The 23,757-nt window shown below is 31.8% G+C and overlaps 2 protein-coding genes across 2 annotated transcripts; both read left to right on the top strand.

The window, feature by feature from the left end:
- Nucleotides 1–5,024: 5,024 nt before the first annotated feature.
- On the top strand, nucleotides 5,025–7,321 carry LOC145087540 (uncharacterized). The gene is made up of 5 exons (XM_079025507.1): nucleotides 5,025–5,163; nucleotides 5,646–6,541; nucleotides 6,646–6,727; nucleotides 6,796–7,015; nucleotides 7,107–7,321. Exons 2-4 carry the CDS (start codon nucleotides 5,727–5,729, stop codon nucleotides 6,982–6,984), a joined length of 1,086 nt encoding a protein of 361 aa, XP_078881633.1. The 5' UTR covers nucleotides 5,025–5,163; nucleotides 5,646–5,726; the 3' UTR covers nucleotides 6,985–7,015; nucleotides 7,107–7,321.
- An 11,043-nt stretch (nucleotides 7,322–18,364) lies between these two features.
- LOC145089824 (protein FAR-RED IMPAIRED RESPONSE 1-like) lies at nucleotides 18,365–22,593 on the top strand. Its single transcript, XM_079028218.1, has 5 exons — nucleotides 18,365–18,503; nucleotides 19,452–19,890; nucleotides 19,965–20,191; nucleotides 21,491–21,831; nucleotides 21,979–22,593. Exons 1-5 carry the CDS (start codon nucleotides 18,365–18,367, stop codon nucleotides 22,591–22,593), a joined length of 1,761 nt encoding a protein of 586 aa, XP_078884344.1.
- The last annotated feature ends 1,164 nt before the right edge of the window (nucleotides 22,594–23,757 follow it).

Below are 23,757 nucleotides of genomic sequence, written 5' to 3'. Positions count from 1 at the left end.
AACATAAATTAAAAAAAAACATTAACGTTTCATTTCATAATTAAGAAAACAAAGATATCAATATGGTTTATCGAGTTTAAGTTTATTCACTTGAATCAAAATATATAAAAACATTAAAAAACCATAAATAACTAAAATTATAAAATAAAAATAGAAAACAAAATGTGAAAAGAATAGAAAAAATTATCAAGTTGTTGAGAATATATATATATATATATATATATATATATATATATATATATATATATATATATATATATATATAAAATTTCAAATTTATAAAATTACAGAAATGGTCATTAAGGTTTGTAGTGTATTGCAATATTGGTACAAGGGCAAAAAAAGTCTTTTCCATTAAAATCTAACAGCTGGAAAATTAGATTTAACGGCAGGAGGACATTTCATGTAATTTTACAAACCACAGGGACCAGTCACGTGACTTTTTGCTAGAAAGTCCTCAAAGTGCGATATTTTGTAAACCACAGGGACCAATTGTGAAATTTTGTCTAAATTTTATTTTATATGGTAATTATATTTAACAAGTTATAAGTACTATAAAGAAAAATCCAAATATAATGAAAATATAAAATTTAGTAAATTACATAAAAGTTACTTTATTTTTATAAAATTCAAATTTTGACACGGTTTTATTTTTGTTTCAATTTAGTTACTAAGTTTTATAATTTGTTGCAATCTTGATCATTTGACTAATAAATTTGGTTAGCTATTGAGGTGACATAATGACGTGTTACTTTTTTTTTGGTGAAGTGACATAATGACATAATACTATTTAGTTATGTGACGCTCACATTCCATGATGATATGTCAAAATTGAAAAAGGGTAGCATATAAGACACTAAATTTTCATTTTTTTTTCAATTCTGACACTAATATATATATATATATATATATATATATATATATATATATATATATATATATATATATATATATATATATATGAGACAGTTCAAATAAAAACAGTAAATAGTGTGAAAACGTAAAAACAATTTTTTATGTTATTATTCTGCAATGAATTTTGTATCAACAACTTTATGTCATTATTCGGCAAAGAATAAATGAATAGTCAAAGGTTAAAATTAAAATTAGAATTTACTACAAAAATGCACATACATAAGTTTATGATAGAATAATAACATTGTAATGAATATATGACTAATCGAAAGTTAATATTTATATTAGAATTATTTCAACAATACACATATACAAAATTCATTACAGAATAATAACATAAACATAGTGTTTTTACGTTTTCACACTATTTACTGTTTTTATTTGAACTTACTTTTTCTCTCTCTCTCTCTCTCTCTCTCTCTCTCTCTCTCTTTCTATATATATATATATATATATATATATATATATATATATATATATATATATATATATATATATATATATATATATATATATATATAGTTTTAACACTTCAATTTTTTCGTTAAATGTTGATCATTTTATATTTGAAACGGTATAAGTATATTATTTATATTATAACTATATGCTTCATTAAATATAAAATATTAATGTAAAATATGAGTTTTTACATATAATTATATACTTTTAATGTAAGAACACGGTTTAAATATAAATAATCTTATAAAAATACTGGAACATCTCAAAATTCAAGGCCAAAAATTTCATTTTTAAATAAGTTATTACATAAAACCATCAGTATAAAAACATTCATTATAATATTTCGTGACAAACCAAAGTGCCGGTAATCAAAACATATTATCATAAAACCATATCAAAGTGTAATCCCAAAGATCTCATGTGCGGAAAACATAGTGTGATGCGTTGCGATCGAGCCGACTCCTTTCCTAGAAAACAAAATACCTAAAACCAAAACTGAAAACCGTAAGCACGAAGCTTAGTGAGTTCCCCAGATACCACATACCATACAAACCAACTGATCCATATATTCCATACATAGCCAAGAGCTGTACATAACCAACATATCCATAATCAAGTAAGTGCTATGTGCCAAACATAGTCTTGTCATTATGCCACGGGCCGCATGTGGTCTTCCTGGTCAAGCCTAGGGCCACTCCCTGGGTCTTATAGATAAGTGTCAAGGGCCACCCCTTGGTCTTTCATGCAAGTATCACGAAGACAACTGTACATACTACTCTATTAGGCTAATCAACATATAGTGTGCCAGGAGCAGGGCCGACTCTATGTTGAGCTTTTTTAAGCAAGGGCTTAGGGCCCCCAATTCTAAGGGGCCCCATATTCTCTAAAGTCCAAAAGTTTAGTCCATTAAAAAATCTAATCCGATAACCACAAATAAATGAAGTGGAAGAATAAATCAATGATCGTTGCATTCATGAAATTAAAATGACATTGCATTCTTCTATTGATTTTGATTTTTGCGACATATTCATCTTCCGAGTATAGCAAAGGCCAAAGGGCCCCAAATTTTTGGCTCGCTTTGAGCCCCCAAAATGGTTGAGCTGCCCATGGCCAGGAGCCACCTCCTGGTCTTTCATGTATAATAGCATACAGTGCGCCAGGAGCCACCTCCTGGTCTTTCATACATATTGCCTAGGGCTAACCCCCGGGTCTTCCTACCACACATAATAACATACCGTATGCCAGGAGCCGCCTCCTGGTCTTTCATGCATAATGCCTAGGGCTAACCCCCGAATCTTCTTATCATATATAAACTAAATGGGCTGTCATTGGTTCCTTAGACCCATAAAAACAGTGAGGAGACTCACCTCGCACTGTTGAACTTTGCTGATGATCCTTTGGTTGCTGATCGACAACTCTCTGAGCCGCTGCTCCACTAGCTCCCCGAGCTATTAATATCAATAACATATAACACTTAGTCCCAAACTGAGCTCTTAGAAGCCGTCTAAGTCCACTCTTGCCAAAGTCAAATTCTTGGTCAAAGTCAACCTTCTTGACTGACTCTACTCGCCGAGTCGTCCCAAGACTCGTCGAGTCCATGCATTCAAAAACTCCCATAAAACGACTTAACTCGCCGAGTCACCCCAAGACTCGTCGAGTTCCACTATCTCTAAGTCCCATGCTGCCCAACTCACTGAGTCACCATTCAACTCACCGATCTAAGTCTTAATCATAATGGGTTGATGCTTCGCGACCTGACTCGCCGAGTCCAAGAACAGACTCGCCGAGTCCAAGACAATCTTCAACAGACTCGCCGAGTTGTTCTTCCAACTCCTCGAGTCCATGCCCATCTTCATCCAACTCGTCGAGTTCACCCATGTGACTCGCCGAGTCGCTCCAGTTCTTAATCCATACAGTGGCTTTTCGAGCCATGCAGGGGCTCCAACTCATAGATCCACTCTTCCCAAGTCTATTCCTCACATAAAGTTGCAAACTTTACGTGAAACCAAAGAGTTATGGCCTTAAAACACTATAGGGCTATGGTTTGTGACAAATAGGTTTCATCAACAACTTATTGACTTCAGTTTTAAGACATTCTGGACCATCACAACCCTAGATCTGAAGTAGCAACCTCAGATCTAAGTCCCAAACCCGGAATAGATCTCAATCTTACCAAAATAGCCCCAAAATCTCATCCGAGAATAGATCTAATTGTAATAAAGCCAAAGCAACAACTTAATACCTCAAGGACGACCTCCCATTGAAGAATAATCCAACTCTCTACAAAGCCTCTTGCTCTAAGCTTCTTGATTTTCAATCTCCCTTTACAAAATCCCTTATCTAAGCTCCAAATTGCTCCCAAGGACTCTCACTCACGATTTAGGGTTTATGGATCTCAAAAGGGAAGTAGAGGGGCTAGGGAAGGGATGTGATATTCTTTAAATAGGGCACAACCCCCAGGATTAGGGTTTTCCTCATCCAGACCAGACTCGCCGAGTCCACTAGCCGACTCGCCGAGTCGATCACTTACTTTATGCCCCGGATCCCGCTCCAACTCGTCGAGTTCCTCCCTGGACTCGACGAGTTGACTATTGACTTAGAGCCTTTCCTTTCTTTTATTGATCTTTCTGATTCCGGGTGTTACAAATACAGTTTAAATATAATAAAAAATATAAAATATTAATGTAAAATATGAATTTTTACATATAATTATATACTTTTAATGTAAGAACACGGTTTAAATATAAATAACCTTATAAAAATACAGTTTAAATATAATAAAAATTATGTATTAAGTGCAACATCATTTGTAGAACTTGATAATTACTGATTGAACCATTGGTAATTAAATCAATCATATAGCTAGAAATTATGTTTTTATCGATATAACTTACGTTTTCATTTTTTTTGGTTGTTAGTCGGTTATAATAGGTTATGGTCTGTAGTTGGAAATTATTCGATTTCAAGGATGTATTTATACGGATTCAAATTTTAAAAATCTATTTATACATTTTTAAATGAAAATTGATCAATATTAAATTAAATTTGAAAAAATAAGTTCGATTTGGAACAAATAAATAATGTCAAAATTAAAAAAAATGATAATTTAGAATCAAAATTGAAAAAAATAAAAATTAATGTTTTTTATACAATTTTATTTCAATTTTGACTCATAATCATGTCAATTCAGCACCACATAACCAAATAATGTCATGTTAACATATTACATCACCAAATACTAACACATCACTGGATTGACCTGTCAAATGATCAAAATTATGAAAAATTAAAAAACTTAATTACTAAAATGAAATAAAAATCAACTTTTTATAATAAAAGATATTGACTTTTATCTAATTTACCCAATAAACTATAAATTCGATAAAGAAATGAAGTGAAATGCAAGTGTAGGAACTTTAGTTTGATGGGTATCTTACTATTGGAGTTGCCCTCGGTATGAAAACAGAGAAAAGAAGCGGTGGGACAACAATGGGGCCATAACCACATGGATGCTGTCATGGTGACCAGACAGCTTTTGGCTCCAATATCCAACCTGCAAAAATCGCAGCAGGTCCGATTTTTAGCGTCATCCGGGACAAACCCTGACCATTCCAATAAATTCAGATTCCCATCAACATTTCCTCAAACACCTTCCTTTCAATTTCAAATTACCAATAATATCTCACTCCTTCCATAAGGTCACTGCACCCAATCTACCCTTCATCTTCTTCTTTACACCACTCTACTCACCGGTGACTCCACTTCTGAAGCTTTCTCCGTTTTTATTAGGTAACGGTTTCCCGTTCATATGCATTTTCACCTTCTGTTACATGTACTACTTCGTCATCTTCGTTCAATTAAATTCTATTCAGCTTTATGGTTGTATGATTAATGTCAACTATCTGATGTATCCATTAATGTGCTTTTAATTCCGTAATCTCCATTTCTTAATCGTAGAAAACGCGTTTTTCTTATCCGCTTGTGGGGTTTGTTACTTTGATTGTATGGTTTCGTACTTGGAACTTTGAAGTATCTGTACCTTCACGAGCCTTCCACTGGTCCACCGATGACCACACGGAATTCAATTTACAAACTGTTATTGTAGCTATCACCCTACGTATCGATGCTCATGCTATGATGATTTTGCATTTATGTTTATACCCGATTGATTATGATGGTTTGGCTAAAAAGAATAATTGATTTAAGCAGATGGATAATCGTTTTACACGATATACAACAATTATCTAACCCCAGGTTTACTTAAACTGCAGATTTCTCTCAATCAACACTCGTTTATGTAGTTTTCTCCAAATCATAACTCACTTTAGGAGGTATAAGAATCAACCGATACAATGCGAGAGTGCTATTCGCCAGAATCCAGATCCATGAACAAGGATTCAACTTCATTTCGTAATTCTGGTGCATACACAAGCCCAGGTACTCCCGATTACGGGGATAACCATGGGAGAGGATTTCAAAAGGGTTGGTGTTCAGAGAGGATACCATTACCAAACACTTGTAACAGAAGGCGTATCAGTGCCAACATCTTAATGCCCTTCAACAATGGCAGAACACTACCTTCAAAATGGGACGATGCAGAAAGATGGATCACAAGTCCAGTGTCTGGTTCTGGTTCTGGTGTATTCAAGACTCAAGCACCACCACCACCACCTCAGAGAAGACCTAAGTCAAAAAGCGGACCACTGGGGCCCACCCCTGGGACTATTACATACTCTTCAAACTACTCACCTGGTTTCCAGTTTCTTGAAGGTGGAAACACGAATAATGTTTTCATGGGTTCACCATTTTCAACTGGTGTTTTGGTACCTAATGGATATTCTTTTCATCATACTGGTGAAAAGATTGATGAAAACAATGTTACTTGTGTTGTCTCAAGGCGAGATATGGCTACCCAAATGAGCCCAGAGGACTGCCCGGAATCCTGCCCGGATGGAAGGTTGTTCCTCTCCACCTCTCCTCCACCAATTCCTTCACCCTTGGAGGATCTCCGCCAGCAAGTCAGGGATGTCCAGGTGGACAAAAGAGTCACCATGACAAAGCAAACAAAAAGAAACACTAGGAGAGTTGAAAAGAATCAGTCAACGGAGATCAATGACTTGGCTTTGACTTGGAATAATCCTACAGAAGGAGAAATGGAATTGTCAAAGTATTTCAACACTTTTCCTCAAAATCTAGTTTTTGAATCTAAATATGTATGTATATATAATTATTACTTAAGTGATGGATTTTGTTATTGTAATGTGTATCAAGGCTCCAGAAAGAGGAAGCAAGGATTTTGGCTTGGGAGAATCTGCAAAATGCAAAAGCAGAGGCATCAATTCGAAAGCTTGAGGTGTGTAATATGTTCCATTTAATTCATTTTTAAAAGAGAAGTAAATCTGGTTATGTCTTACTTTACAGATGAAATTGGAAAAGAAGAAATCAGCATCTATGGAGAAAATCATGAAGAAGCTTACAATTGCACAAATGAAAGCTCAAGAAATGAGAAAAAAAATGTCAGCAAATGAGGCTCCTAGAACATCTCGCAAGCTCATATCCTTACACAGATATCCAAAGATTTCTCTCACTTGCTGTTTTTTTGTTCATTAATCCTCCATCATCATCATCATCCTTGAATCAGGTGAACTTCAATTCGTGTTTTTGTATGTAACTATTGGTTGATTTGGTTGTCCTTTTTTATATTGCCAAACGTGTATTTTTTTCTTCTGCAGTTTGGAAGTGGCAATTGAAGATATGAGTGATAGGGTAGATAACTATGGTACAGTTTGTGCTTCATTATGAAAATGGTGGACTATAACTCTATAAGCATTTTCTTCATGGGGAAAATGCAAATTTTGTAATGAGTGGATGTCCATGGACTATTTTTAGAGGTTTTAGCTAAGGTACATGATACATATGAATAATCAATAACATCTTTTTTAATGAATCTAGGGTAAATCATTGCAGAAATGATTTGGAACATGTTATTTTGCGTAAAGCTATAAACACTTAAATACATGCAAATGTGTTTATAGTAGATTTTGATGCTCTGCTAATGCAAGTGTTGATCATTTGCTTGTATGTAGATGACATGTTAGTTTTTGTATCAAGCAAAACCAAGGTATATAAAACAAAGAAGTTGATATCATCCAAATTTTCAAAAAGGACATGGGGTGGGTGGATGTGAGTAATGTGATACTTGGACAAGGATTAAACTACTTAACAAAGAGATTGTTATTACATAATCACATTATTTTGAGAAAATTCTCAATAAGTTTAATTATGATGATTTTCTTCATTCATCACTTTTATGGATCCTAGTGTGAAATTAATGTTAAATATAGACAATTTTGTATCATAACGAGAATACTATAAGGCTATTGGTCGCTTGATGTATGCCACAACTAAGTACTAGGCGCGATATTGTTTATGTTGTGGAGAGGTTGAGTAAATATACTAAGATAACTTGGGACCTGAAATGTATTGGAAAACATGATACTAAAGGAATGATGAATAAACATGTAGATGTTGGGTCTATTCGGGGGCAGATCACGTTGCCTGTTGCGTCAGGTCAGGTAACAGGCTACCTGTCGGTCAACTTTGCAAAGTAACTGAGATGGTTGTCGATTTTATCAAGTACCGTTTTTCAACTAATAAAATCATAATTTTCGTTGATTTTGTCAAGATTTCATATGGATATTTACATATACTCATATTTAGATAATTTTTGGCAGACTCTTAAAATCTTGAATAAGCACACATATACTCTCCAATAACGAGTATTGTTTGTTTTGTACCCAAGACTTAAAGTGTCCTTAAATATTTATCCCATATTGAATTTATTGAAACCCGAACATCATTGAGAAATATCAACATGGAAAGTAAACATACATGGTTTTTAAGAAATATAGATTTTGGGATGACCAAAACATCATATTTCGACCTAAATCTTGCTTTTGTGATACCCAAATGGGCTAATATCAACCCATTTGAACATGATATACTCTCGTAGTCTTAATGCTCCAAAGGAAGAGTAACCTTACTAAGCTATCTTCATGCTCTAAAGGAAGTAGGGTGTGCAAAAATGAAACTGAAAAACTAATGGTTTGGTTTTTGGTTTTTCTAAGAACCGAATTTTTAGATACAACTTGGTTTTATAATGTGTAAACAGAAAAAACCAAAATGAACCGAAATACCAAACACGATATGGTTTTATGTATAAGTGTAATTGATTGAATATATTTTTAATTTGACCCAAACTAACCTTTTTTTTTTGCCATTCTTAATCTTGAATATACATAAAGGAACCATCAATTATTTTTCATACATATAAGACACTGTGTGATAGAGATAGAATAATTTATGATCAAGTCAACATTATATATATATATATATATATATATATATATATATATATATATATATATATATATATATATATATATATATATGGGAAAAGTGAATATATCCTTAAGGGTATATAAACTTAGGTATCCAAACTCACTATACTACGTCATTTTGTATCATATATATACATTGTATTTGTCCAATGTTCTTATAATTCAACTTTTAACTTGATTTACTTCTAAGATTTTTATAAATTTCACATTTTTCTTCTTCTCATATAATTGTCATTTTAAACTATAGTATATATAGCTTAGTAGATGTTCGGCAAAAAGATATAGTTTAAAATGAATATAATAGTGAAAATTTGAAAATCTTGAAAGTAAATGAAATTAGGGTTGAAGTTTAAAAACATTATAATGAATGTATCAAACAAAATGACGCGTTATTATAAGTTTGGGTACGTAAGCTTATATACCCTTAAGGGTATATTCACTTTTCCCTATATATATATATATATATATATATATATATATATATATATATATATATATATATATATATATATATATATAAACTTGGATTGTTTTTTATTCACACAAAATATTAATTACATTTTTATTGAACATCCCAAACAAGACAAGAACTACAGTTTAGAATGAAAGGATTTATTTTTTTAGAAAAAACTTCAAATTTTGTAAATATAAAAGATGAAACTTTTGTAGTTTATTATTGGGAAATCGGCATAGAACTCCGTATATTTGGTTTTATCGACGGAAAAACCATCATTGTTTTTTTTTTTTGTTTTTGTTTTATTTTTTATTTTATTTTATTTATTTATTATTATTTTTTACAATTTAACCATTGAAACCGATAACACTTGCAAAATAACCTTGTAACCGGCTAGTGTCGATTTTAAGGGATATATATATATATATATATATATATATATATATATATATATATATATATATATATATATATATATATATATATATGTATAGATGACTTTTTCGTTAATAGAATTAATGTTTAAGGATTTTTCGAAAGATTTTTTTTTATACATACTAAATTTATTTGAAGAAAACTTATATTTGTTTATTAAAAAACTCAAAATAAAGATAATTTTTTATTAAAAAACTCAATAATGATAATTTATATATCATTTTTGGAATTTTATGATTCTCTTTAATAAATATCATTACTATAATCATAACGATACAATTTAGATTCTATATAACTTAAGAGAACTTTGTTGATATGTCACAAGAAATATATTTCTAGGCTAAATTCTATTTTATTGTTGAATTTTTAGGTTTTGGGTGTAAAATGTTTATCATAAAACTACAACTAACCGAATATTATTTCACAACTGAACGACACCTTAGAAAATAAAAGCTTATCAGATGTTATTCAACAAAAGTCCGTTTTTATGTTCATTAATGCATCATATTTTTAAACAATTTTCATTTTAATCTTTTTTATCAAGTTTAACATCCTTTTAGCCGGTTACATAGACATCACCACCACCACCACACTCTCTCACCACCACTACTGTTTTATCAGGTTTTACACTCTCTTAGCCGACCCACCATCATCACCATCGTCCATCTACTATTCTTTTTCTTCATAACTTGATAAAAAAGCCCAAAACGACTAAATTTACCTAAATGTAAGGAATTAATGAACACAAATTTGGACTTTGGACATAACCACACATTTAATGTAAATATGAGGGCTTTTATAGTAATAACCCTAATATAAGAGCTATAATAGTTATAAAAACACATGTTAAATACAATTATATGACTTTTGTTGATTTGTTGTAAAGAATGTGTTTTTAGGTCATATATATCACAGAGCTCTATTTATGAATTATATTTAAATTATATCTTTATAATTGTAGTAATGATATTTATTAATAAGAATCACAAAAAAATCCAAAAAATGATATACAAATTTTCATTATTGTGTTTTTCAATTAAAAATATGTGTTTTTAAAAAATGATATACAAATTTTCATTATTGTGTTTTTCAATTAAAAATATGTGTTTTTTTAGTGAAAAGGAGGTAAACGGTATCCTTATTTTATATTTTTTAATAAACAAATATAAGTTTTCTTCAAATAAATTTAGTATAAATAAAAAAGAAAATCACCAGAAATGTCCTTAAACTTTAATTTTATTAATGGAAATGTCATCCATGATTTTTTTTAACCCTTAAAACCATGCACTAACCGGGTACAAAAGGTGTTTTTGCAAATGTTTACCGGTTCAAATGCTTAAATTGCAAAAAGAAAAAAAATCAAGAGTGATTTTATTGTCAATGTCGTCAAAATATAAGGACTTTATGTAGATTTGTGTTTATTATTTTTAGAGTAAAGTGCGTTGATGGTCCCTGTGGTTTAGGGTAACTTGCAAGTATGATCCTTAACTTATTTTTTAACTGAAACCGTCCCTATGACATTATTTTGTTGCGTGGTTGGTCCCCAAATGATGTAAAAAGACTTTTATACCCTTATACATTTATTTTTTTAATTTTATATTGTTTATTAATGATTTTAAATTAAAAAAACACAATAAACCCACTCATACCCCAAGTCCCACACCTATCAAATGCTCCACCCAACCATCCCATCTTTCTTCCTTTCCTTTTACAGGTCCTCCACTTCAGGTACTTGGCCACTTTGTCTTCTTCGGCAAACCAGTATTTTCCAGCGAGTTGATCCCATGAATAACAAAAGAACACAAACCTAGCAAAATGAATTACCATCCCAATCTCTTCGACACCATCCTTCTCTAGTCCCGATCTCCTCCACCATGGCTTCGGGTTATCTTTTTTTTTTTTTTTTTTTTTTTTTTTTTTTTTTTTGATCTGATCGTTGAATTCTTGAATAATTTTGAGTTAGAATTTTGAATTCTTGAATACATGAATCGATTTTAAAAAATCAAGTTTCAGAACTTAGATTTTCTAGAAAACCCCCACCACCATCGAACATGAAAACTCCCCACACATGCATCGAGTTTCAGATATGTGTGTTAAGTAAGCTTAAATTGCAGATTGTGGTTTGGGGGTCCGTGGTTTCTAGAGGGGGAAAACAGAGATGAGAGGATTTAGGATGTTGTCTAGTGGTGATGGTGGTTCTGAGTAGGGATGAGATTTAGAACCGGAAAACAAGTAAATCGAAGCAAGGAACTCGTGGGAAGCAAAGATCTACTTTAGTTGGCACTCTCTTGAAGGTATTAGGTTGTTTCCTTGGCTCATTTCATCTTTAATCTCTTTTGGGTGGGTTTTAGGAAAGGTTTTTTGTGTTTGAGCCAAGATTTGAAGTTGCAACTTCAGATCTGGACTCCCTTTGGCCTCTAGATCCATAAAGTTATTAGCTTTGACAAGTATGAGCCTTCCCTCAAGTGTGAGACTTCTTTACAAGCTTGGTGTTGTCATTTTAAGACTTTAGAGACTTACATGCACGTAAAGTTTGCAACTTTACGTGATAAACATGCCTTGGGAAGCTAGATCTACAATTTGGAGCCATAACATGGCTTAAAAAGCCTCTGTATGGACGAAGGACTGAAGGGACTCGACGAGTCGCATGGTCGACTCAGCGAGTATGATGAAGATTGTCGTGGGCTCGGCGAGTCAGATGAGTGACTCAGCGATTCGGCTATGGTTTTCCCAACCTTTGGACACGTATGAACGCGGTGAGTTGTAAGGGAAAACTCGGAGAGTTGTCCAAGGAGTTACGACCACTGACACTAGGAACTTGACGAGTCACTCAAGTGACTCGGCGAGTTGGTGAGTCATGCCAGGAACTCGGCGAGTAGCTGAGGGTACTCGACGAGTTGAGGTCAACATGGACTGTTGACCTTGATAGTTGGCTTTGACTTTGACCAAGGGTTGAATATGGGACTTCTGGGGTATTTTGGGAAAATATGAGCATGATGGGACATTTAGTCAAGAAGGTCATGATGGGTGTTAACTTATTATTTATGGTGTGATAGTGTAGGATTCCGGGGAGACAGCAGTCAGAGATTTGCAGTACTTCAGCACTACTTGCGAGGTGAGTTATCCTCACTATATCAATAGGGTTTAAGGCACCAAGGTCGACCCTTTATGGATTGTATTCGGTTATGGCATGATATGTTTATTGATTACATCCTGGTAGTTAGGGTGGTGATATGCTTATGTGTAGCGACCTGGTTAGGTCAGTGTCCTGATTATAGGATGATGTTATGTTAGTGACCGGTTAGGTCTATATCCCGATTATTGGGATGTTGCTATGATTAGTGATATGTTAGATTGGTGTGACTGTTATATGATATGAGCTAGCGTATGGTATTTATGTGCACATGTTTGTTTGATTGGGGTTGGGTTGAGGCGGTACTGCTTTGTACTGAAGGGCAACATACCTAATGAGCGGTCCGGATAGGCTGTAGGCCCTGCGAGGCGGTCCAGTCATGCCGAAGGCTTGGGAGCAGTCCAGAAAGGTTGTAGGCCATGCGAGGCGGTCCAGTCAGGCTGAAGGCTCATTATGCATGCTGATTTGTATTTGTGGATGTGATATGATTATGGTTATATGAGATTGGTATTTTAGGGGAACTCAGTAAGCTTTCGAGCTTACAGTTTCAGTTTATTATTTCAGGTACATCAGGGGATCGCGGCAAGGTGAAGGCATGTCGTACAGCTCCTCATGATTTGTTTATGTTTCTGGGAAAGCCCTGATATTATACATTTTGAAAACAAAGTTGTTATGATTTTAATGGTTTGAAATGTTTTAAAAGTTCAAATTTGTCTTGAAATTTTTGACTGTTACAAAATCAACCCCAAAACCACACTCTATCAATCTCAATAAAAAAACCAAACCCCACCTATCACTTTCAATCACAAAACCAAAGCCTTGATGACTCATACGACGAAACTGTATGAGAAACTCAACCCCTCCCCTACCACATGACAAAGGAAGACAATCGGTGGAAGACAAGAAAAAAAATGCAAGCCTCAAGCATGGACTCCGCAAGAAGAGCTAGTGTTGACACAATCTTGGGAAGGTGATGACTACCGTACCAAACACCAACTTAATTCAAAGTTTCGAGAAATAGTTAAAAGTGTTTTGAAGATGAATGAGTTGTACAACAACCTAAAAACCCAAAGGCTAAACGGTCAAGGAGATGAAGAAATTCTTTAAGAGGGTATGCATTTGTTTTATGAGAAAACGAGAAGGATGTTCAAGTATAATGAGCCTTGGAAATTATTAAGTTGTAGTCCAAGATGGAAAAAATATGAAGTCGACCTCCTACTAGGAGGAGCACAATAAGAAATAACAAAAACAAGTTCCAGTGGATAAAAAACTTCTTCTGATGCTCGTGTTAAACTAAATTTAAATGGTGAAGATGAGCTCGAGCTTGAAAAAATTGTCCGAACGATAGGTAGGGACAAAACAAAAAGGAAGGGGGAGAGGTCTTCTTCTAATGCATCAGATTTTAGCAGCGAAGTATCCAAAATGCGCAAAATGGCGGGGACATTTGATTGTTACAATCTGAATTTTGCTGAATGTTTGACATTCCACAAAGAAAAACTTGCCGACAAAAAAAGGAGCATGATGAAAGGAATGAAATTGAAGATATGAATTTCTTGATGCAAAAAGTATATTATCTTTCGGGAGTGACGCTCGAGCAAGTTTTGAAGACGAGCAAGTTTTGAAGACGAAGTAAAAGAACATAAAAAAAATGTTTCCCCAAGATTTTTGTTTTAAATTTTTTTTTTAGATATTTTTTTTAATCTTAGGTGGTTTTTTTTTATGTATTTTATTTATTTTAACTAATGAAGTATTCCTATTTTAATTAATTTTTGTGTTTATTAATCATTTTTAATTAATTCTATTTTTTTTTGAATTATAAACTTTAAAATTAAATTAATTTTCTTTTTAAAAAATAAAAATGAAAGTTATAAAACTGAAGATATGAATTTTTGATACAAATAACCGATCATCTTTTGGGACCGGTCATCGAGCTAGCTTTGAAAACAAAAGAGAAGATCATGAAAAAAATTCCCTTAGATTTAAAAAAAATCTTTGTTGTTTTTTAATCTGATTGTTTTTTTTTGACTTGGTCGTTTTTTTAGTTAACTTTTTTTTTAATAAATCTTTGTTGCTTTTTTATGTACTCTTTATTTTAAGTAATGGAGTATTTATATTTTAATCAAAATTTATGTTTATTAATCATTTTTAATTAATTCTATTTATTTTTTAAGTTATAAAGTTTAAAATTAAATTATTTTTGTTTTTGTAAAAATAAAAATGAAAGATCGTAATACGAGAAATTAAATATCCTCTTACTTTTTATTCCTAGATATCCTCATATCCAATGAAATGGTGACATGTGTAACATTTAATGATGAATTTAATGATATTTTAGGATACTAATATGACACATGCCATCATTTAAATAGATACGAGAATTGATAGGATCAAGGTAGAAGAATATTTAATTTATCTAGTAACACATAAAAAGTGAGTAGTAAAGTAAGAATACACTCCCGTAAAATATGAATAAATGAAATAAAATTCATTTTGAAGATTTGTTGGCTAATGTATATTTATGTAAATGGACAGTGTTTGTTTTTGAACTCTAAAGCGGATTATATTAGCCTCTTAGATTTGGTTTGACCAAGAGATAAAATACCATGTTCTAATGCACTAAAAATATTTAAGTCTATCCGTCAAGAAAATATAGTATAATTTTTGAATCACCAAGTTTTAAATAATAGGTTCCATATATAAAATTTTATATATTCACGTCAATATTAATATCTACATTTTTATATGAAATATGTAACTAACTAAAATAAACTGTTTGTTCAGTGACATGTTATAACGAACATTGTCCAACGTCACATGGCCAAAATTTTCTTTTACACCAAAAATAACAATCGTTACGTCACATAATTATCTTGTACGCTACACTTTATTTGAGATTTTCCTTGCTCGGATTGCTCGACTTATATCAATACACAATATATATATATATATATATATATATATATATATATATATATATATATATATATATATATATATATATATATATATATATATATTTCCATGGGCCAGGCTATGTGCTTGTAGGTAGGTCCAATGACCCACCTATTTTTTTAGTTTATATAAAATTACTATAAAAAAATTTGGTGAACTACACTAAAAATAGACAAAACTGCAAATTTGGTCCCTATGGTATTCAAAATTTTTTGGATAGAGTCCAAAAAGTTTTCAACTTGCATGGACCGTCCAAAATCAAGAATTTACTGTGATTTTGGTCCAAAAAAATTTGAAAAGACGGTTTTGCCATTTTATTTTCTTTTTTGTATTTTTTATAATCATTATAATACTTTTTTATTTTAAAAATAAAAAGAAAAAAAAAGAATTATCCCCCACCCTACCCACCCCCACCATTCTCTCTCTCTCTCTCTCTCTCTCTCTCTCTCTCTCGTAAAGCCTGTTCGTCTCCAAAAACATGTTCTTCATTTCTAACGCCTGTTGCAAGAACAGACACACACATCTATTTGATTTTTGAATCTATTTCTGCAAGAAGTACATCGTTCCAATATTAGCAACACATGGATCATAGAGGCCACAATTCACCGCCAATTACAAGTGAAAATGTAAATCGTACCTAACATCCTAAATCAAATCTAGCCACATCCTTTGTGGGAGAGAAGTTTACCTGATTCGCCTCCATTGAATAAAAAGTGTTGAGATCAGAAATCCGATTGTTAGAATCTGGAAAATCAGTAGGAATCGAGGGCAGCGAAGGGAGCAACTATCCATACTTTCCCGTAGTTAACGGATTGTTGAGAAAAGACGACATATCTTCGGATTCAAGTGAAGAAGAAGAGGAAAAAGAGCGATCGTTGCTGGTTCCGTATAGATCTGCCATTAATTGACAACAACAACAACCCACGCTGAAGTCGTTGAACGCAAGGTGTATTTAGATATGGTTAGATTGTATAAGGCATCGATGATGACGTATGGTCGATTTGGGCGTTGGTGGAGCTCAGAGTCAAGAGAGGTGTGACGAAGGAGATGAAGCTGCATCGTCGATTTTGCCTTCGATTTTCCCTATTTGCTCTCCAATTTGGCTGAATGCGGAATAGGAATAGACATGAGATGCAAATTGAATCTTCTACTCCTCTAGATGTTCGAGAGTGCCTTCTAGTTGTCCCATTTAGCCTCCAATTCCTCCAATTTTAACTTTTGGATTCCATAGGAACTGAAAGATTCCTCTATGAGCTATCTGATGAAGTAGCTGTTAATTTCGATGCTCTTCACACCCAAAATCACGAAAAGCCATTACTACACCTCCTTCAGACCAATAATCATTTGTATTGGAAGTTTATCTTCAAAAGTGGTAAACTTAGGATTTAACCTCCATCAAAAACTAATCAGAAGTCAACCACCAAGGTTGTATAACACAATGCAGTAGTTAATGTGAACGATTCAAGTTCTAAATTTCTTTAAAATTTTTGATCAACAGAGAGAGACAGGTAAATGAAGAGAATATTAATAAAATGTTGGATTTCATTTTCACCACCACCAGTGATGATAAGCAGCAGGTATGGACAATTCTAATGCCCCCAAAGCCTACTTGTTCGTGTCACTTATCTCAAATCAAGATGACAGATGGTGTTTATGAAACTCATATGCAGGTGACCAAAGAGGTGTCGATATTTCTTATTCTAATTGTATTCTGATGATTCATGGTGCCATGGAAGCTTCAATGTTTCGTAAACAATGTGTGTATGCAGTTTAAATTGCAGGTGAAGTGAGGTGAGGAGAGAGAGAGAGAGAGAGAGAGAGAGAGAGAGAGAGAGAACGGTGGGGGTGGGTGGGGGGTGGGGGATAATTCTTTTTTTTTTCTTTTTATTTTTAAAATAAAAAAGTATTAGAATGATTATAAAAAATACAAAAAAGAAAATAAAATGGCAAAACCGTCTTTTCAAATTTTTTTGGACCAAAATTACAGTAAATTCTTGATTTTGGACGGTCCATGCAAGTTGAAAACCTTTTGGACCCTATCCAAAGTTTTTTGAATACCACAGGGACGAAATTTGCAGTTTTGTCTTAAAAATAATTTGTGACCTATCTTACCCATAAAATCGTTGAATTTGTATAGAAATTTTTTTATAGAAAAATTAGTGAACCATGTGATTTTTTATTCTAGACTCGCCACTGGATGGTTACATTGAGATTAATAAAAAATTAGAGATTGTGAGATTAAATATCAGCCAATGGAACTTAACGTCAACTGTTAAATGATTAAGGGGTATAACAGTAAACTTCAAATTAATGTTCAGAAAGCGGACACATTCCTTCTCTAAAAATCATCATATCGCTAAATCATCGATTTTCAATATCAATCACGTAATCATATCATCCAATCTTCAGCAATCATTCAATATAATAAAAAGATCATATTTTTACTGAATCTGTCATCAAATTAATCGTAATCTTCAAATAAAAAAAACGATCGAAATAGAACATTAGTTCATATCCTCATAAATACGAGATACAATCCTCAAATCGAAGAAACAAGCACCTCGCAATCATAAACAAAGCATTTGGAAATTGAATCAAAATCAATTTTCATAAATGATGTCGAATCCAAAAGAAATTGACAAGTCGATCGCAACTGATACTATTATAGCTGAAATCAATTCATCTCGTAACGACGAACAAATCGATTCAATTTCTTTCACTTCTGAAGAACTTCAAAATACGATTCGTATTGAAGGTACATCTAATTCGTTTTAATACTACATATTACATTATAGTTTCTACACTTCATTCTGATTCTTTTATTATACAATATAAATTATGAATAATCATATATAATTATACAATACAATATGTGATTTAATCATATAAGGATGAATAATAATATATGACCGTTCATATCTATGATTAATCATATGTATTTATAGTTTGTAATTATGATTTATCATATATGTTTTCAAATTGAAATCTATATTAATATTATATTTGGATGAATAATCATATATGATTATACATCATAAAATATGATTAATCATATATTACAAACTACAAATACATATGATTAATCATACATGATTAAACAATATCAAGTATGATTATTTATAAATTAAAAGGTATAATCATTTATGATTACAAAGTATATTATATGATCAATCATATAATACCATGTACAAATACATATGATTTAACATCTAATAATATATTAATATCTAAAATCATATATGATTTTTTATACTAAAATATAAATACATATCGTTAATCACATATGATTATCACAACATAAAATTATATAATAACATATTTGTCTTTCCCTTCTTTTATCAGGTGAAAGTCAACAAATGAATCATATTGCAGTAACATAATTGAAGAATCTGAATATAAACCAGATGTCCCTACATAATTTGTACTAGTTGTAAACTGTGTTTTCAAATCACTAAATTTAACAGTAAAAATGTATACGGATTATGCAGAAATGGTAGGTTTTCATACAAGACTGAGTAGCCAATCAAAATACAATAGCCAAATAATAAAAGAAAAATATGTTATATGCAATAGGGGTGGCAAGGATAAACCAAAACCTTGTGATACGTTGGTTACAAGTTCTGTCAAGAGGAAACCAAATTCAAACAAGAAAATTACTAGGTGTACAACAAAGATATATTTGAAAATGTTTATGGAACAACAGATTACAAAGTTAAGAAATTCTTTAAAATGCACAACCACCCACTGGAAAGTATTGAGGAAAGACCTTATACGAAAAAGGCAAGAAAGATGTCATATTTTGAAAAAGAGTTTGTAGTATGTGCATCAAAAGCTAAAATTGGTCCCACAATGGCTCACAAAATACGAGCAGTTTTGAAAGGAGGATATGAATATGTAGGGGTGAAGGTAACAAACTATAAAAACTTGAGGAGAGGAGTAAATAGAATCTTATGTTACAAGGATGCTCAAATAATGATAAACAAAATGAATGATCGTGGAGATCATTACCTAAATTATTCATTTGAGTTCCTACGTGATGGAGATCTGTTGGCTACTATGTTTTGGGCAGATGAAAGAGAAAAGACTTTTTATGCAGAGTTTGGAGAAGTTATATCTTTTGATGCAACTTTTAGAACAAACAAGTAAGTTAATGTATATAAATTCAAACATACTATTAATTAAATATGATTGTACTAAACACATTTTCTTTATATAGGTATAAAATGGTATTTGTTCCATTCACAGCAGTTGACCACCACAAGAAATCAGTTACTGTTGGTGCTGGGTTGCTGAGTAGAGAGACAATTGAGTCGTATGAATGGCTGCTTAAATATTTTCTTAGAGCTCATAAAAGGAAAGCACCAAAAATTGTTCTAACTGATCAAGATGCAACAATAAAACAAACAGTGGAATCTGTCTTACCAAATTCAAGACACAGACTATGTATGTGGCACATAATGAAAAAACTGCAAGCAAATGTATAATAAAAATACATTATATAATCATATATGATTATATAGTATTATGACAGATGATTCATATATGACTTATCAGATATCATACTATATAACCATATATGATTAATCATATATGATTAACTATTCTAATAATATGAATTATCAGATACCATACTGTATAAACATATATGATTACATAGTATGTAATATGATAATACAGTATATATAATCATATATGATTATATAATCATATTATTAAAATACTTAATCATATATGATTAATCATATATAATTGATATAATGATATATAATTAAGTATTTTAATAATATGATTATATAATCATATATGATTATATATGATTAACCATATATGATTATAATAATATAAGTTATCATATATCATACTATGATTATGATGATACATTATATAATCATATATGATTATATAATACGATTATATAATTATATATGATTAATCCTACATTATAGTACATATTGATGGGTTTGGAGCAAAACATCATTCCTATGGTGTACATGCAAACCCTAATAGCTTTTGGATCTAATTTGTCTAATGAACATGCAATTGAATATCCAAAGCTATAAACCCTAGATCTAGCATACAATTAATCATATTAACATAAGAGTAGGGTTTAGATCTTACCATGATTGTTATGTAGCAATAACAATCTCAAATCCTCCTTGTAATGGCTTTAGAAAGCTTAGAGTCACAAGTGTCACTCCTCTAATGGCTCACAAACACCAAGAGCAAGAGGATGAAGAATGATAAGAGAGGAGGCACCCAAAAACGTGTGGAACCCCTAAGGGATTAGTTGGCCACGTTTTTGGTGCCCTAGGGTTCCTTAAGTAGTGAGGCTATTAGGGTTATCTAACAAGGGAACCCTAATTTGAATGCTTAGGCCCTAAGCAACCCATAGACTCCCTCCTTAGAGGCCTAGGACGATTTCTAATGGGTTTCCCCATAGAATTCGTCCACCCCTCTAATATGGAGTGCATTAGCCCAATATTCAACTATCATACATTGACAGTTCTAGTCTCTTAAGTTTAATTAATGTCAATATGATTTCTCCTTTAATATATTATTCTCATAATATATTAATAAATCATAGTTAATCCTCTCTCTCTCCATAATTCATCCTATCAAGTTGCTTTGGTGAAGGCAACCCAAAAGGACCATGCACCATCGGGTCAAGTACATACCAAAATAGTTATGGACTTAGACACTAATCCAACACATATATGATATATGATTTATTTAAAAACAAAGACTTCAAGAAAAGATTTAACAAGCTTGTTTGGAACATGCATATCAAACCTGATGAATTTGAAAAGAAGTGGGATTTGATTATTAATGAATTCAATCTGGAAGATAAAAGATGGTTCACCAATATGTTTGAATTACGTGACAAATGGATACTTGCATACATCAACGACATAAGAATGTCTGGATTGATGAAAACCACTTCAAGATCAGAAAGCATGAATTCCTTCTTCAACACTTACTGTCAATCTGAAAATTTACTTTTACATTTCATGATGAACTATGACACAACAATTCAAAAACAAAGAAATTCACAACAGGTGATTGATCATCAAACAAAGAAGGCGGTATATAAATTTATTTCACCACGACCAATAGAAAAACATGCTGCAAAAGTTTATACAAGTACATTGTTTTATGAAGTACAGAAAGAAATCTATAAAGGTTCCTGGTACATTATAAAACACTTAATGCTTTAATTTTATTTTGAACAGGTAGAAATAAAACTTCCAACAAATGATGTAAAATGTACTTGTGAACACTTCAACCGCTTTGGGACTTTGTGCAGACATGCATTCAACATACTCATAAAACATGGAATTAAGGAGATACCTGAACAATACATTGAGAATCGTTGGAGAAAGGATGTGATATCAAGCCATTATAATTTTGGTATACATGTATATGATACAGGAGACAATGAAATTAACAGATCTGTCAATCAAGCATACTACAACTTTGAAGCATGTTTGGAATACGTAAGAAAAAATAAAGAAAAAATGGATTTGTTTGTTAAGAAAATAGAAGGCATGCTGAAGGAATATGAAAACGATCCTACAAATGAATTGCGGAAGAATAGGACAGATGTTGAAGAGGTAGGAAAGCTTATGGGCATATCTATTCCGAAAGACATTGACATCAATGTTCCAAATGTTCAAAGGAATAAAGGATGGGGAAAGAAAAGTAGAATTCAAAGTGCATCAGAAATAGTGTATAAAAATTCAAACAAGCAAACAAGAAGATGCTCAGGATGTGGAGAAATGGCTCCTCATAACTTGCGGACATGCCCAATCAAACTTGTAGCAGAACCATCATCAAAAGCTACATAGATATTTACTGCTTTAATCAGTAATGAATAAGTCATGAATTTTTTTTCAAAATAATATACTTTTTGTTTAGTACACTTTACTCTTTTCATAAAACAGAATTTACTATGATTTTGTCTACTGGATTTAATCTACTTTGATAATTCTTTCTTTGATTTGATAATATATTCATTCATGATTAAACTTCTATTAAATGTTACTACAAGCATTTAAGATTACATATAAACTGTTACTCAATACATGTAATCATTACACATAACCATATACAATATTCATCTGTATAATCATAAAATATTATGTAATACTACTTCATATGTTTTGTTTAATCACAAGTGATTAAAAATATGATTACACATAAAAAACATCTAACCATTACATATAACCATATACAACAACATTGTTCCTAACAAATATACAACACTGCTCATGAAAAATCTAAAGATAACAATATTCATCATCATAGAATAACACCAAACATGATAAAATCTTCAATAAAATACAATTTCACAAGTATCAAATATCACGTTCCCCATTTTCCAAGATTTTTGTTCTTCATATTCCTTGCTAGATTTTCATACAGATTGTAGCTGACTCCAAGAACTCTTCCACCATTACTTAGAAAGTTTATCTCCATTGAACATAACAAATCTTTACTACATATCTGATGTAGAGAAATGTTGTTCATTAAAAAGAAATCTTCTTTAAATGAACAACATTCCTATACTTCAAATACATCTAGTAAAGATCTGATATGTTCAATGAAGATAAACTTTTTAAGTAATGGTGGAAGAGACGTTCTTGGAGTCATCTACAATCTGTATAAAAATCTAGCTACAAATAAAAGAATAAGAATCTTGAAAAAATGCGGAACATGTTATTAGATACAACAAAATTAGTTCTTTTAGACTTATAGACTCCATATATTACCTGAAACCAAATGGAAGTTGTTTACATCATAAATAAATAATGGTGATATGTAAAAATTGAAGAAATTAATAAACAAAACTAACCATTTGGAAGTATAAGGACTCATCTTTGAAGAAATATAAGGGGTAGCACGAGGCTACCCCCTTTATACAAACATAATCACTTACCAAAAATACAATATATGGATGTACTAATCAGTTTTCATTTATAAAGAAAAGATTCTTTAATACAAACACTAAA

The sequence above is a fragment of the Lactuca serriola genome, chromosome 2 (genome assembly GCF_051521515.1).
Source record: "Lactuca serriola cultivar US96UC23 chromosome 2, Lser_US96UC23_V15, whole genome shotgun sequence".
In the NCBI taxonomy this organism is placed as follows: Eukaryota; Viridiplantae; Streptophyta; class Magnoliopsida; order Asterales; family Asteraceae; genus Lactuca; species Lactuca serriola.
This window is presented reverse-complemented; position numbering and strand designations above follow the sequence as displayed.

Coding starts and splice junctions, on each gene's coding strand:
- LOC145089824 (XM_079028218.1), top strand. CDS start 18,365: ATGTCGAATCCAAAAGAAATTGACAAGTCGATCGCAACTGATACTATT. Junction 20,192..21,490: donor AAATTCAAGACACAGACTAT/GTATGTGGCACA, acceptor TTAAAAACAAAG/ACTTCAAGAAAAGATTTAAC. Junction 21,832..21,978: donor ATCATCAAACAAAGAAGGCG/GTATATAAATTT, acceptor TATTTTGAACAG/GTAGAAATAAAACTTCCAAC.
- LOC145087540 (XM_079025507.1), top strand. CDS start 5,727: ATGCGAGAGTGCTATTCGCCAGAATCCAGATCCATGAACAAGGATTCA. Junction 6,542..6,645: donor GGAGAAATGGAATTGTCAAA/GTATTTCAACAC, acceptor ATGTGTATCAAG/GCTCCAGAAAGAGGAAGCAA. Junction 6,728..6,795: donor CATCAATTCGAAAGCTTGAG/GTGTGTAATATG, acceptor CTTACTTTACAG/ATGAAATTGGAAAAGAAGAA.